The following is a 17,306-nucleotide window of genomic DNA, read 5'->3' on the forward strand; positions in this document are numbered from 1 at the left end:
CAGCTGTCAAGACAGCAGCTGCCAAGTCAACAGGTGGTTCGCCTCAGCAAGACACGCTACAGCAGCCCCAGTCCCTGAACCTGTGCCAAGTCATGATGCAACAGAGCAAAGCAAAGCGGCTCGCCGACCACGAGCTTATCCTCCACTCCCATCTAGTGGACAAACAACGCCTTGTTTCCCCTGCTCACATGGACCGCCATCCGTCAGTGGGCATGTGTCACCCTCTTCACCCTTTCCTCCTATGGAGGTTGCAAAGAACTCACCCAGTATAGAGTCAAGTCAAACATGTGAAACTGAGCAATTAATGAAGGAAGTGCTGAAGAAATTAGAAGAGCTGGCCCAACAAAAGAGTGCAACAAGCCAAGCAATCGATTCAGCTGGGAGAGACAAGGGTCTCGCACAGAAACAATGGCAAAGCAGAACAAGAAATGACAAAGCACATGCATGTTGAAAAACCACCTCCGATGAATCCTAATCACTTTAGCAGACCAACGGCTCCGCCCATCGGACCACTGCAAGAACCTGTGCTTATCTCCTCGTCAGAAGGAATTGTGGCAAAGCCTAAATAAGCAGGAAATAGATGGTCAGGTGTCATCCACAATGCGATCCTGGAAGGGGAATGGCAAGAAGCCTCTACAGTCACTTTCCCCGTAGTGCTGCAGCAAACACAAACTGGACTAGCTGCAGTATCACCGCAAGCCTAGCTGATAAGGACACACTCAGGAGACAGAGGTCTGGGTTCATGAAAGCATCAGGGCAGGAGAGCCAGAGCCCGAGAGCCCGAGAGCTCAAGTTTATTTACAAAACTCAGTTTTATACATTTCCTATGGGGCCTGTGGATTGGAGGATGGAATTCCACCTCTCAATCCACATTGGCCAAGCCAACTGTCAATCACCTTTCTCCTCCCACCTAGAAAGAGGTAAACAATGAAAGAGTTAGCAAAACATAGCCAGTGTTTATAGTAAGGAGCGTGAGAAGCTGCACGCTTCTGCTTTAGTATGAACGCTCAACAAACTGGGAAGAATCATGGCAACACTGCAGAATGGAAGCCATATGATTGGAAGCTTTTACAACAAGCAAAGACCACTGTTACCCAATATGGACTGAATTCAGAAGCTGCAAAAAACATTACCCATTATTTGTTCACCTCGGATATCGTGTGCCCAAATGATTGCATGAACATTGCAAGGTTGTTATTGACACCATCACAGTACTTGTTATGGGAGAGAGAATGGGAACAACAAGCTCAAAGAGAGGGACAGAAGCCACGACAAGTGCGGGATCCCTTGTATGCAGTCCAAGTGGAACAGCTGACTGGAAGAGGAGCTTATGCAGATACCAATGTACAGCTCACATTCCCCATACAGATGCATCATGCTGCTGCCGCCACAGCCGAACAAGCAATGCTGTCCATCCCTCACAACCGATGAGAACCATCGTTTACAAATGTTAAGCAAGGCCAAACAGAGAATTTTTCCAATTTTGTAAATCGGTTGCATGAGGCATTAGAACGTCATCCTGACTTAACTACTGAGATGCGCAGCAACATGTTCAAAATGTTGGCCTTTGATAATGCTAATTCCAAAACAAAGATGATTCTTTCCATGCTTCCAAATGGTACCTCAGTAGACAAAATGGTAGAAAAAATGGCTAAACAAGACTTGAGTCAAAATGCTGCACTCATTGCCGAGGCAGAGAAAGGTGCTGTACAAAGCCAGACACAAATATTGGCAGCTGCATTGAAGCAACAGGGAAAGAGAGTGAAGGAAAGCTGGGTTGCAAATTGCACCTGAGAAGATTCAACAGAAGAGCCCTTGGAAATATTTGAGTTGGCTCATAACTGATGGCGATAATCACTCAGCAAAAAGTCACCATTAAAACTCAAATTTCCACGCTCACAGATGTGCAAATGCTACTTTGTGATCTACAGTGGGTTTGAACTCTAGTTGGCCTATTAAACGATGAATTGTACCCACTCTTGGCACTATTCAGAGATACTGATTCAGATCAATGTACAGAACTTACTCAAGAGCAGAAAGACTGTATTAACCACCTTGGTCATCTTATTTCCACTCGATGGGCTTCACGTCATTTGTTTGTGGTGACACGAGCCACCACTGTTTGCTGTGCTTTGTCAATGGCAAAAGAAAAACGGGGAAGAAGGGAGGCCTAAGACAACAAGGGATGCCATTGACAAGCTGAACATCAGACCTAACGCGGTGTATTTAGATTGTTTGCCACAATCTTGTTGTGAATGTGGTAATTGTGATTGGTGGGCAAAGATTAAGTGCAGAGGCTGCCAATAAATTATTTCGATCCATAGGAGTCGCCTCCATTTGATTGCCTGTTGTATTAGCTGTAATGGTAACTTTCACCCTGGAAATTCTTGGGCAACATTAAGAGAGTATTTAGGAGAAGTACAGTTAGACGATTACAATTTAGAGGGTTTGTTTGAAAACGAAGGAGCCAGAGAGCCTGGATAGTTTGGCTTGTCCAGCAAACTTTGAAACGTGTGGTTACCCTTAGGGATACACATATTTTGGAACAGCAGTGTAGTAGGGGGGTGAGAGTCCCCATTCAACATGGGGTTCCTGAAGGTAGCTGGGAAAGGACGTGCCGATATTGGCAGCGGCACCATAATGGTCATTGCAATCACCATTTTAGCCACACTACACAAGGTTGATACTATCGCAGCAGACCCCGGGAAAGCCTTATTTGACCCCAGAGAAAATGTTTTGGTAACTGGCACAAAGCCTGAATACTACCTCCTTTTGTGCCAGTTTAGCTGTCCCAATGTCACCATTTGTGACATGCTTGATAGGTGTTCTGATAAATGACTCCAACATAAATTTGTTGACTGAGACTCCCATTAGAGATTTTTTTAGCAGTGAAGTAAACTACTATGAGAATGGATTGGTGATTAGCTTTACCTCGATTACTGGAAAATGTATGTATGGAATCAATTCATGGATCCCTACACTACCCTTTTATCCAGGCGATCCTCAAGAGATTGAAATTCTTGGGACACTTACTGCTCTTTCATGTTTTTATTTTAATGCATCAGCATATGGGTGGCCATTGGGGATAAAGGGTGACAATCGTATAAGGCCTACTTGTATTACAGGGTCAAATGGATGGAATAATGAATCCTTATGGTGCTTGGAGCTGACTCAGAATAAAATAGCCCCAGCGTCATCGATTTACCCTAGGCAATTACCAGCTGGCCTATTTTTAATATGTGGCAATCGCACCTGGGCCGGGATACCTCCAGCACCTATTGGTGGGCCATGTACAATTGGACAAATAAGCATGGCAATGTCACACCATCATCCTAATGCCAGTCACCCGAAGGTTAAAATACAATACAGCCAAACAAAATGTACAGCCACTATATCCCTTGGAGAAAAGTGTAATGATGAGGTAAAATTACAGAGTAAATGGCAAGTTGCTCTGTCAGCATTGTTTCTCCCTGGAGCTACTGCTGGCAATGCCTATAACAATTTAGAAAAGTTAGCTTGCTGGGTTGTTAAACAGGCTAATGCTACTACTAATGTTTTATCTTTATTAGTTAAGGATTTATTTAGTGTGCAGCATGTGGTGTTACAGAACCGTGCAGCAATTGGATTTTTTTATTAGCTTATGGTCATGGTTGTGAAGACTTTGATGGAATGTGTTGCATGGACCTTGAGGATCATTTTGAGTCCATCCAAAAGAAAATTCAGAATTGACTGCAACATGTTAACAAAATTCAGCAAGATGTAGGATTCTTTAGATTGGAGTCATTATGTGATTGGTTGGGCCTTGGTAGGTAGATAAATGGTTTAGTGAAAACAGGAATTGTTGTGTTATTAGTGGTTATCTTGGGAATGTGTTTGTTTGGTTGTTTGTTGTCAAGTGTGCATAGAGTGTTTGCAAAGGTAACAGATACAGGCATGGATTGTGCAAAAAGAAAACGGGAGAATTGTGGATGCATGGCTGGAAAAGCAGGGACATGTGCACAATCCCGCTCTTAGCCTAAGGGATGAGTAGAAGCCGAAACGTCCTTGAACTGTTCGTTAGATGGGATAAGGATGAAGTAAATTTTGGGGCAATAGCCATAACAGGATGCTAGACAGGATGTGCTGACCATAAGTTGGAGAAGGCTCACAGCATCCAGCTGCATGGACAGAGCTTCTAAGCCAATTATGTATACTGCAAGGACGCGTGAACACTATGGTTTAACCAATGATGTTCAGAGTTAGGTGCATGATATGCTTAGCACAGTATAAATGTATGCCAAATAGCTGAATAAACGAGCAAGATTTCTAACTCATATTGAGTGCTGTCTTGACTCCAGGTGATCTCTGGTAACAGTTATTCCTGGACTTGAGGACACCCAATTAAAGGCAAGTAGTTGTTTCTCACAGGGTCAGTAAACTAATAGAAAATCATAAAATCATTACGGTTGGAAAGACCTCTCAGATCATCAAATCCAACCATTAACCCAGCATCACTGTGGTCACCATTAAACCATATTCCCAAGGGACACATCCACACACTTTTTGAACACTTCCAGGGATGTAACACTTGGCCCCTGTCTATCCTTCAGAATGGTCTTTGCAGAGGTCCATTAGCATTAAGGGAATCAGATGTTGAAAGGGGAACATCCAGCATCCCTTCTCCCATCACCTCCAGGATTGCTGCATTCAGAGGAGGGACCAAAAATAACTGTGGGAAGTACCAGATGGCAGCTGCTGGATGCAGCGTCCTGGCTGCCAAGTCCTTGCCAGCAAGAAGAGTACGCACTGAATAGGAATGAAGACAGTAACTGGAGCATGCAGTTCCTGCAGGGCAGCACAGGAACACAGCAACAGCCTGGGCTGCAGAGCAAGAAACACTCCACTCCAGACAAAGGATATTCTTGAGGAGCATATATGAGTATCTATATTGTTTTAATCTATACATGTGTAAAGAAAAATCTACCTGATGTAGAGAACTACTGTTAAATGTTCAAAACTCTATTATACTAAATCATTAAAGGCAAATTGCAATAAGGGACATGCATTTAAAAACAAGGGGTTTTCCCCCCCACACTGCCCAACCCCAATTGGCTGATTCACTACAACCAAGTGCTTTATAAGTGACCTTGAATATTCCCAGCTGTAAAACGAATTGTTCAAGGAAGCACCATGTTTAAAAGCATTTAAACAGACTGTCTTCTCAGACCTTGCAGAGAAATTATATAAGCATTTTCCTTTGGAAGGGATGGAAGAGGGAGAAAAAAAAAAACAATATTTTGAAGCAATAGAACTATAATTCACTAGAATTATAGCACATGCCAGTAAGACAGATGTACAGATTACAGGTTGGAAATCCTTGCTTTGGCCATAGAGGAAGTCAGATTATATTACCATGTAGCCTTTAAAATCAGGGAATTAAGTGACTTGGGATAACAAAAGAAAACTACTTGGAGATGTATTCTTAAACTTAGAAGAAAGGGATTTTTGTAGAAATATTAAAAAGGAGTAGAGGGTTTTTTTCAGTGCTCATCTATAGGGGGACAGGACATTAGTGTCTTTTATTAGTTTAGTTAAAACAGTTCCCCTTGTGATCTCAGATTGATGTAGAACACGCAACTGTTAGAGCAAATTTGTAGAATTAAAAAAAGAATTCCTTTCAAAATCTCAGTTTGTAAATTAGTACCATAAACACCTGATGTTGCTAAACTCATATTATTTATAAAACTACACAAGGCGTTATAACTGGAGCAGTGGCAGCAGAGATATCTGGTGCAACAGTCACAAACATTTATACCAGTTCAAGATTTGTTCTGTGAATCATGAGGTCAAATTGCCTTCAGCAACTGCATAGAGCTGTCAGAAAAAGCTAATCATGCTCCATTATATTATATTAATGTACAACCAATGGAGAAGGAAAAAATAAACCCACAGGACTTATTTAGAAAAAGAAACTTTTACACCTGCGGAGAGGCTGAGAAAATAGAACGCTCCGACCTCCAGCTTTTTGATGAATGGTATTTTAATTACACCCAATGAGAATCTAGGTTACCTTTCAGAGCTACTGTGAATTCATGGCTTTCTAGAGGATGATTATACACTAGTGAGAGGGCAAAATAGAACCTTCAGGCGTAAGTATATTATATAACTTCTGAAGAGTATCCCTAGGAATTGCAAGTATGGTCACAAATTGCTGCACTTTCGAAACATAAATAAATTAATGTGCTTTGCTGGCCTGTGGTTGAAGTCTCTTGCCAGTGGCCTAAGACTATTTTAAACAATATGGAGATGTCAAATCAAGCTAAGAAGTTGCAGCATTGAATTTATGCTAACTGTATCCCTGCACTTACAGGTTATCAGTTGTATTGATAAGAATCGTGCTTCTTATCAGGAGGTGGTAAATTAATAAACACAGAAAGATTAAAAAGTGCAGGAGTTCTTTCAAGAGGGCTACATGAAAAGCATTAAATAAACAGTATATTGCCACAACAAACATACTGCCAGGTTAATACCACAAACATTAGAAATTATTTACTGTATAGAAAGGGGTTATTTTATCATTCCCCAAACAGTAAATAGCACATGTATTCTTCCAGCTGAGAGAAAAAACACAAGATAGCTGCAATTAATTTCTTCTTGATTCACAGTTGCAAATAAAAGTTCATAGAAATAACTTTCTCTGTCAGAACAAAGTAGAAACATTCAGTTTCTAGAAGTACAAATCTCTTCTGTCATGAATCTGAACACCTGAAAGACAGCAGCATCAGGACAGTCAAACAGCACAGTCCTTGCAATCTCTTAAGATGTTGTGCAAACAAACTTGAACCTTTGGGTCTGGTGCAAAAGAACCCTTACTAGAACAACCAGAATGACCATTCAAAGTATCCCCAAAACATTGCACATCAAAGAACCAACACTGGGGTATGACCAGTATCAAGAGACCAATAAAAATATGGAAGCCTGAATGCTTTGGGAATAATTTCTTAGAACAACTCACCCAGCAGTATGGTGGGTTTGTTGGTGCAAACTGCAGCAGTGCTACCACGTGTGCTTGAAGTACAAAGCAAGGGCTGTTCTATCTTTCTGGGATTTGAAACTTGGACAGCGAGTGCAAAACAGGCATTGTGAAATGGCAGCCTGATGGTATAAGCACAAAAACTAAGGTAGATGGGGTCAAAAAAAATCATGCATCTCATTTTAATATAATGTAGTGCTTTTCTTCTTCTTTGTTAATGTAGTTATGGGAAGTGGTGGTTCTATCTGGGGGAAAAAGGAGCTTTTGAAATACAAAAGCAAACAAGGAAGCATCTTTAATACTACATGCATAAGCAAGGCTGCTGTCTGATTTGTTCTAAACCTGCTGGCTTCTTTACTCACCTGCAGTGGCATGGCTTACACTGGGATTTTCTGAGTCTTGGTAAGAGCTTGCTTTCCTCTCTTAAAAAAAAAATTAAAAGTACTGGGGATGAGCAGAGATTCAGCACAGAGATAAAAGTAGACAGTAGTTACTAAAGAAACCTTGTGCTTTTGCAGCCCAGCCTATAGCACAGGTGCTGAGGAGCTCTGTGCTGTCTGGCACAGCAACATACACTTCCATAAATATAAATATCAGCTGTTCTTAAACATGACACAGAGCAAAAAGAAGTATATTTAACAGATGGAGCAAAGAAACAAGGACTCCTACAGCCAAACTAAAAGCACACATCCTAGGGATTTGCCAAAAACTCCCTGTGAACATGGACCAGCCATTTCTTATCAGTCCTTGTTGGGCTGTTTGATAATGACAAGGATAGTCTTACATGTGTGATGTTTAGAGGCTCCCGAATATTCAGAATGGCCCTGTATACATCCTGACAGCAAAGGCTTTAATTGGTAATGGCTGGGGAATACTGAGCTGTTTAATTTCCTTTTCAAATTTTTCCTCTTCAAATTTTTCCTCACTCATTTTCTTTCTGAATTTTTGGGAAAAACAGTCCACTGTTGTTAGCAGTGCTTCCCTGTTATCAACACAAGACTAATTTAATGAAATAGTTCTTTTTCTGAAGGAGTCAGTTCCTGGGGCTCCCAAGCCTTGATAGGCTTGCATTGGCCCCTTGGGGGAAGAGGGCACCTTACCTTGTTCTTAAATGAGATCTCAGTTCAGACAATGTCTTTAAAGTAATTAAACTCTCATTCACTACCTACACGAAGTCTAGGGTGAATGCCTATGCAACACATACACAAAACCTCTGCTCATTTACCATGAGCAGAAAGTTTGCATTCCAGCTGAAGAGATAGACACTCTCCCTTTACCATGAACAGACACAGACAGGAATTAGACATTCTAGCAGTAATAAGTTAGCAAAACACCTACAGTAAAGGTCCTCATAACAACAGAACTCTGTTATATACTCAAGAGGAACTATAGATAAACTCTTGTTTGTATCTGCGGGCAGTCTTTAGCCCCCATTCTGCCAAATTCCTGCTGATGCAGTTTTGAAACTGGGTAACCAGGAGGTATTTCACAACTGCTTATTTTTCAAAACCTAAGCCTCAGGATTGCTTCTTCACATGCTGGATCTTTTTTGTTTAGAAGCACCAGGTAGGACGCACTGTATTTTTCCAGCAGACTCCCAAAATAATTTCACAACCCTTTTTCTTGGAGACCAGTGTCAAGCTGCCTGACTGGGGAACGCCCAGGAACAGCAACGCAGATGTACCCCAACAGGCATCAGCACTTTGGCCAGGAAGCCTGACCCCAGAGAGCTTCTCAAAGGCAGAATTACTCACAAGAGAGCAATTTTATCCAGCAAATCTAGACACTGTGGGGACATAAATGAACTTCAGGCATCTTTCTGCTGTGCGCTGGTAGTACCTAGGATTGGGATTCCTAGTAATTGTGGATAATAAACAAGCAACAATCATCACTGTGTGAATTGCATTAGCTCTGGGAAATCTGCAGGGAGCAGACATAGCCTTTGGCAGGCAGAGCACCAGTGCCTCATGGCAGGGAGCTCTTAGCCAGGAGACAAGGCAAGGCTGGTCCACCAGCCCCTCTATCCTCATCATTCCAGCTACAGACAGAGACTGGGAGGGAGAAAAACCCCTGGCCATGCTGGTAAGGGCTGCAGTTTCCCATCCTGTACTCAGAACATCATTAACAGCCTGCACAGTAAGAGAGGCTGCTCAGGGATCTTTCCTGGCCACTCCTTTCTGGTCCCAGTGAGGGAGCATCTGATACATACCATACCTAATACCCATGGTTATTAGAGATTGTGTTAGCACTATGAATAATGCTTATAGTCACTTAAAATGTCTCCCCAATGTAAGCCAGAAGGTGAAATACTGTGTGAGTAGGCAATGCACATTTTTTGATGAACCCATACTATATGGCTAATTGATCCCAAGTACCACAGTACATACCAGGGTTATCTACTGTAAAAGATTTCTGTGAGTTGGATCCCGCTTGAAAAGTGTAGGAACAAACAGTATTATTCTGTCACTTTACATCAGATGTCATCAAAGAATAAAGTGATAGCATTTTCTTACCTCCCCAGAAGCTGAACTTTGACTCATATTTTGTAACCTTGCAGGTCCAGTCATACAAGCAGAACTTGAGTGTTGCTTCATGGTACATTCTTGCATGAGTGTTAAGCACCTTTCCTGTTGCAGAAGGCCAAGAAGAGAACTGTATTTCCCCTCAGAGATCAGCTCATTGGCTGCATGCAGGTCAGGGAGGGTGTGAGGATATACTGAACCGGTGACACTGGGAGTCCCAGTTGGAGAGAAGGGCCATAAATCTGCAGGTTGAGCTGGACGACTACACAGAGATGGTGGCTGGCACTGGCCTACCACAACAGCAGCAGAAAAATTCAGAGCAGAATTTACCATGCTTGTTGAACAAAATGATGGATATGGTTTGTAGCAATGTGAAGAGAAATTCCACTGATGGGGAGACATGCTGTCTACTTAAAAAGAGAAAAAAACCCATCTGAAGTCTCATCAATTCTTACTTTTTTCCCAAGGCAAATTCCAGTGGACTTCTAAGGGAATGCTAGCAGATTTCATATTCATTTTTACAGAAATATATAATCACTTTAGTGCTGCTTATCATAAAAATCAACCACAAATTCATACTAAAAGCAGATTAAACCACCCCCATCAATGTTTCTACTAAGTATTAAATGTGTACTACACAACCACCAATGTTATAGGTTGACACAGTTTGGTTTTCAGTTAAAGTAGAAACAGTTCCCTGTCAGGACCTTGGAATTGTTTTGAGACAAGCACCTAACTGTCGCCCTGTTTTTGAAGACTTTTCTAAGCCTTTTGAATTGTCCTTCATATTGGAGTCAGAATTTTTACTTTATCACACTTTATACAATAAACAATGGCCATGTTTTGCTAACTGTCCTTCATTGTTTACATATTTTTAGGTAGGAGGAGAAAGTTGATTGACAGTTGGCTTGACCAATGTGGATTGACAGGTGGGATTACATCCTCCAATCCACGGGCACCATAGGAAATGTATAAAATTGAGTTTTGCAAATAAACTTGCCTTTTTTCCTGCTTTGCTCACCAGCGTGTCCTCGTGTGGTTCTTTTGTGTTGACTGTGACACCTATCAGAGTCCATTTTTGAATATTGACATATTGTTGGACCATTGAGGAAGCTAGATGCGACTTTGAGGAATACCCATATAAAATTCTAGGTGAATCCAAGTCACTCTCTTTCCTTTCGGCCTCAACAGAGGTAAGAGGGAGTCCCGGCGCTCTCCTTGCAGTGGGGGGGGCTGGGACAGCCCGAGGCTTGCCCGGGCCCGGGCCTTTCATGGGAGGCTCCCTTGGCCCAGTGACTCCCGGGCCAGGGGAGGGGATAAGAATATGCCCCCGGTCCGGGCCTGGATTGGGTTTCTAGCAGATGTAAACACGCTGCTGCTTCCCCCTGCTGGGGGGGGAGCTGGCCAGAGGCCTGGCCGTGGCCCTGGGCCCTTCCCCCAGCAGGGGGAGGGGAGTCTGTGTCTTCTGATGGCAGCTCTGGGCTGAGCCCCCCCTGTGAAATACAAAGTTATGTTTCGTGTCAGGAAAATTGTGATAAACGCCAATCACTCGCTTTTTGAAATTTATGAAAATTTAATAAAGAATAAAAATTGGTTACAAAAATATTAATACAATAATAAAAGTTTAAAAAGTTTTCAGAGACAGGACAAATAATGAGACAATAAGAGCAAAGAAAGGTAGCCCGGGACTACCGTCCCCTCTCCCTCCCAGACAAAGGCTGCGAAGGAGAAGGGCCCCGTTAGGGAGAAGCCTCTCTATTTTTGAGGACAAACTTTAATGATTATGCATACTTTATCTAAGAAAAGCCCGTTTGCCAAGAGCCTTTTGCTAAACCCCTGGCGTCCTGGAGTCTGGCTTAACCAGGTAGCTTTTGTGGATTCAAGGAGATATGCATCTTTCCCTCTGAAACATCCAAGAGGGGTTTTAGTCTGGCTTGTTGTAATTGTTCTCTCTGTGCAGAAATCTCCGGGTTATCTTCTCTTTTCTTTTGAGCTAAGGAAAAATACCTTACACACAATTCTTACTTAGATTCAATGTTAAAAACTACATTTACTATATTATTTAAAATGTTAATATTGCATAACTTTTCTACCTAGCATATTACATATAGTAAATATCTGCGTAGAGCCACACACACACAGTATGCCTTTTTCACAGAAATGAAGAAAATCTGTGTAATTGTAGTTGTGGAACACGGCCATGGGACAGTTATAAAGATGAGTTCTAATAAACAACTGAGGAAAGCATGGAAAGAAGTTTTTGAATAAATCTTTTGCTTGCAATTACCTATTATAAGTCTCAAGCTATTCTGTAATAAGTGTCTTTTAATTATAACTTTAGAAGCTTGCTTTGTATTAAAGAATTTTAAACTGTAGTTTTAGAATGTAAAAAGGTTTTTTTTAGACAAAAGAAGGAAGTGAGGAGAGGGCTCAGGCCTTCCCAGAAGGTGGAAAAACATCCTGGACACGAAGACAAGACTTCAGCTCACTGATTTATGGCTCCGGGAGAAGGAAACTGGACATCACTACCCGAGATTGATGGACCTGGGAATAGAGATGGGACCCCCACATCTGGAAGACAGATCCCACCATCTGGGAAAACATATCCTGGATGTACATCCTGGAGTATTGAAATATTGAAATAGATCACAATGGTCTATAGAATTATACAGGACAATCTATAGATTTATGGCTGTTAGGTATTGAATTGTGACATTAAAACTAGAAATGGAAACTGCTGAGAAAGCTTATGAATATGTATGAATATAGCAAATAAAATCCCAGCAAGTCCAGCAATGGGTGTGCAGTCGGAAGGGAAAACTCCTACCACTGTACCCAGCGCTGCCTTTGCTCACACTTTATCACATTAATTAATTAATTATTAAATTGCTGCTTGATATATTGGCCATGTCAAGCGTCTCATTTCTAACACCCCCATGAATCCCAAGGGGTGGGCAAGAGACATTTATAAGCATTTATGATTCCTGACTACCCGGCCACTCGGAGCTCTGCTCGGCTTTGAAATCTGACATCATAAGCCGCAGCAGAGGGAGAGAGGAGTTGGACAACCTGAAGCCTCCAGAACTCCAGCCCTTTCCTTGAGAGAGAGAAGAGGAACATGGAAAGAAACAGCATGATCAAAGTCAGCAAAAGAATTGATTATTGGAAGGAGGGATTGAGGAGTTTGCCATTTGGCTGAACGTCTCTTGTGAAACCACAGAGAATGGACTATTTCCTGTAACATATGAATGCTGTTTGGGGGAGTGCGTGGCTCTAGTTGAGAGTTGTAGATTGATACAATTGGGATTTAATAGAGAACTTTGAACAGGAGAAAGTGATATGAAGCCCTTTGCTCCTAGGGAAAAAGGAGATCTCTAGTTTTTGAGATGAAGATAATTTTGGAGACAGAAGAGAATCTTTGCTTTATACAAGAAGAAACATCCTTAAATGGTACCCTAAATGAGCAGGCATAGCCCATATGCAGTGTTGGGAAAGCTGCTAATGGGAGAGACTTCACAAAGGCAGGTTCCTGGGTGGCTTTGTGAGAGTTGAGGCCCACAAGAAAACAGTGAGGAAAATTCATGAGATATCAAGAGAGACTCTTCTCCCAAAGTGATAGAAGATTATGTTTAAATGGCGAAACTGACTGAAAATTATAGTTTTGTCTCTCTATGTTGGTTGTGGGAATGGGAACAGTTTATGGGGAAGGGAAAAGACTTTTGAAGGGTTCAAATTTTTTTTTTCAAATTTTTTTCCTTTTTTTTCTTCCTTTAGTATGTGTTAATAAAACTATCTTTGTGACCTTAAGGTTGGACCTGTTTTGCCTTTTTCCTCCCAAAAGTCTATCTCACAGAAAGAAAAGAGAGTAAGCACAAAAACCATCACAAATTTGGTGCATTGGCCAGGAAAAGTTAAAATTGATGAACATGAAACCACTACAACCAACTTAGGCAGGTTTTTGAGAGCTGCAAGCTTAGACAAATATATTTTTGTCAAGATGACAACTTAAATCATAATGCACTTATTGCATCCAGCAGTGATGGGGAACACTTGGCTGGGTAAGGATGACCTAGTTCTGCCAACAGGCCCATGGAAAGCTTGAGAATCACTCCAGCAATCACAGGGATTTACCCAGGAAGTCCCACCTACGTAACCTAAGGTTTTACAAGTGTGATTTTATTGCTTTCTGTTTGCACACAATTCCAAATTTAAGCTCAATTTTTTAGGATTTTAAATTCCTTAGTGAAAGCCAGTCACTCCCATCCAACACCAGGCTCACATATGGAAAGGAGCTCACCTTTTTTCAGGACAACAGTCTCACCCTTGTGCTTTGTGCTCAGGTCTTGGGGGTTCTTGGCATTGCTGAGAGCTCTAGAAAAAATGTTCATCTACCATGCTGTTAATGTCCCCTTGGAAATAGGTGAACACCACGCTCTGAGATCCCCATTCTGTTTTCACAGGGTCTTTGCTTTCACTCAGCTTCAGGGAAAGCTTCCTTGTTTCTTCCATTTTCAATGACCAACAGTCCCTGCAAAAAAAAAAAAAAAAAAAAGACAAAAAAAACCCCAAAAAACACAAACAAAAAAACCCAGACAAGTCAGAGACAATATTCAACTCCAAGTGCCTAGTGAGTAGTGAGCCCAGCTTCCTTCCAAAAATGGTAGGGGCCAGAAAAACACATTAGTAGGATTAGATTCTGTTTTTCTGCTTTTTCCATGTACCTCTTCTTTACTGATTTCCTTATTAGATATTTCTAAAATGAAATACTTGGGCAGAATGGGCACATCTACCCACCAGCTTTCATTTCTCACCGACTTTATACATCTGGGCTTAGGACCTAGTACTGTACAAATGTGCCCTCTGGAAGAACTGAAACACTTCAAAAAATAATTCACAGGTGGCACTATCCCTGAATGAAGTTAATGGTTAACTTATCAAAATGCTTTGTTCAATTTAAGTTTTTGTGTTGGTCAAAAAACATAATGACAGAGTGGGGAAAAAAAAAAAAAAAAAAAAGAGCAACAAAACCCCCAAATCCCACTATATGACATTAGAGCTGAAAATAATAATTTTAGATAAGGTAAAGTCTGAAGTCCCTTAATCACTGTCAGCACAGATCTCCAAAACAAAAAGACTTCTAAGAGTAATTAGTTGCTTCACCTGTTAGAAAAAGACATTCAGATTAAATTATTGGAAATTCAAATCATGGCAAATTCAAGTAAAAAAAAAACCCAAAAACAACAACAACAAAAGAAATAACCTTTTCTTGTTTGAAACAACTTACTCAGGAATGTGGTGGGTCTGCCATCTGCTTAAAACTTTGGCGCAAGACTGCTGAAACACACAGTGTGGGTTGACCAGAATTTACAGGTTTAAGGCAAGAACTACACTAAAATAGTTTGCAAGAAATCAACATAAGACTCCTTTTTGTTCTTTTTAAAAATCTCTGCTGCCAGATATGGTAAGAGCAGGACAAGGAATGTCACTGCTTGCCCTGGAGAAGCATCATTTTCATGCATTTGTATGGTTTCTGGCCACAAGGGAGCAAGTTCCCAGTCAGAGCTCACAAGTCCTGTTCTAAACAAAATCATATTTAGCAAGGTTCAGGCTACAAATGCGGTGAAGTGCCTGCTGTTTCTATTCAATTTTCCAGTCTTATTGTCAGCTCATGATACTGCATAGTATAACTGATTTACCTTGGTAGCAAAAGGAAGGCTGTTATTTTTCAGAAATCAGGGCAACCTTTGGCCAATAGCCAGTTGTATCGCATACAACCTCATGAATCATTAGATATGTGTTTCCATCCAACTAACCCTGAAATACACAGCACTGCTTAACCTAGTTCAACACATTTATCTGATTTCTTTTCTAGTCATACATCCCCCAAACCTCAGAAGCTTCCTAATAAACATTGCACTCATCTGTGTCTCAAAGGACACTGAAGTGCCTGTGAAGACTGCCTTCAAATGGTTTCTCAGAATTTTCTTACACATGAAAAAACTGCTCAGGCTGTAAGAAAAGTATCCAGATATTAAGAAATATGAGGATTAAGGTTGTCAAGCCATAATCTATCCCCATTCTAATGCTTAAGCCTTCACCTCCAAGCTTTTTGTCCATATTTATTATTTGCTTCCATATTTAGTTTTGCTTGTTACCTCCATCTCCCACCACCATGTGCTCTGTTCAATTCTCCCTGGTGACTCATGGTCACTTGCTAAGCCAGCCCCAATCTCCTGTCACTAACTGCCAACTCATGTCCAAACTCAAGAGCTCCTTAGTCTTTATTTTAGAATTTCTATTGCTTTGCCCCATCCTCCTAGATTCACCTAAACACAGCAGTAGGAACAGGACTGCAAGGTCACACTATCTGATTCAGAAGACAATCTTTCACAACTTTAAAACTGACCCAGCTTTCCCAGACATGGAAAACTTAAACAAAGAAACACTTCCTCCCAATTTAGAGGCACCTTCCCAAGGTCCATGAGGGGAAGCAGGAACTAGCACAACCCAATCACACAACTGGAAGGACTTCAGGCACAGGAAGAGACACTGGTTTTTCCTAGTCTTGTTTTAGAAAGCATCCTGCTGTTTGGGTTAAGGAACTTTTCGATTGCTCAGCCGGGGGCCAACACTTGCCATTGAAAATTCCAACCCAAGGAGTGAAAGCTTGGCAAAGACATGAGCAACCAGATGACCTGAGAAAGGACCAGAAATCATCTCAACAGCAAGAAGCAAAGCATCTTTTCCTACTCTGCTTCAGCACTACACATCAACATACAATTTAGAAAGCATTAGCATCGGCCCAGAGGATCACTTTTCCCATTCTTCACTCAGTACAAGCCATTATGTCTTTGTACCACTTTATTAACCTGCTTAACTAGCTCCTGACATTAATTCTGGGCTCCTTTAGCATCATTTATTTGTGTGCAGCAGCTTGTATGATTGTGACCAGTTAAAATACTGGAAAAATAATATATTTTAAAGAAAAAAAGGCCAAAGGCCACCTATCTCTTTTTCCCACTGTTTCCCTTAAAAATCTCTTGTGCTTTCCAACAAGTAGCCAAAGGAAGGCTGGGTATAACCTAGGTGACATATCAGTCCTCTCAGTGATCATATGGGCATAAGTATTCTAATGTCCGATGAGACAGGACCTGAATTTGGAGCCCTGTAGTTTTCATTACCTGAACTTCCTAATATTCCATCATCCAGCACAAAGTCTGCAAAAGGCAGAATTCCTTCCAACTTGTGTCTGCCACAAACCTGTAGTAGTGCATTCTTACACCCAGAGGTGTTTCTATATAAGGGAAAGAGTTTCAGCTTACCTTGAAACATATAAGGAAGTTAAACTAGGATTTTCTATAGCCTGCTCATTGTAACTGGCTCAGTACCAGCACAGAGACAGTGATTGGGCTTTGGAAGTGCATCTCAAAGCCTGTTGCCAAGTTCATTGGGCAAGGTGCCAAATAGCCCACCTAAACAATCAAGTACTAAAGGGACAGCACAGAGGTGCTCAAGGCTTTTTTGGAGTGCCTTAGCCAGTGTGTTTTCTACACTGTGTTCAGCTTGTATTTCTTTGTTCTATTAATGTTTATTATTTTTGTTGTTATTAAAACCTTTTATTTTACAAAGCATGTCCAGAGAAGCCGTCTCACTATTTATTAAGCCATTTCTCCGCAAGGCTGGACCCTCGGAGGTATTGGGTCTCCCAGTACAAACCATTGCCAAAATAGAGTAGAAGTGGAGCTCAGGGTGAAATAGACTCAGCTCGTATC

At 41.3% G+C, this 17,306-nt stretch overlaps 1 protein-coding gene and 1 long non-coding RNA gene across 2 annotated transcripts in view; both read right to left on the reverse strand.

Annotated features, from left to right (window-relative positions):
* The window catches only part of LOC134564912 (uncharacterized), a 119,244-nt gene that overhangs the window by 19,825 nt on the left and 82,113 nt on the right, over nucleotides 1-17,306 (reverse strand). The gene's annotated exons all lie outside the window — the stretch shown is intronic.
* On the reverse strand, nucleotides 6,707-16,886 carry LOC134564897 (transcription cofactor vestigial-like protein 1). The gene is given in 5 exon segments (XM_063424182.1): nucleotides 6,707-6,744; nucleotides 7,375-7,432; nucleotides 9,526-9,941; nucleotides 13,832-13,913; nucleotides 13,915-16,886. Coding segments are annotated over 5 exon segments (723 nt in total). The 5' UTR covers nucleotides 14,044-16,886.

Source organism: Prinia subflava (assembly GCF_021018805.1).
Source record: "Prinia subflava isolate CZ2003 ecotype Zambia chromosome W unlocalized genomic scaffold, Cam_Psub_1.2 scaffold_22_NEW, whole genome shotgun sequence".
In the NCBI taxonomy this organism is placed as follows: domain Eukaryota; kingdom Metazoa; phylum Chordata; class Aves; order Passeriformes; family Cisticolidae; genus Prinia; species Prinia subflava.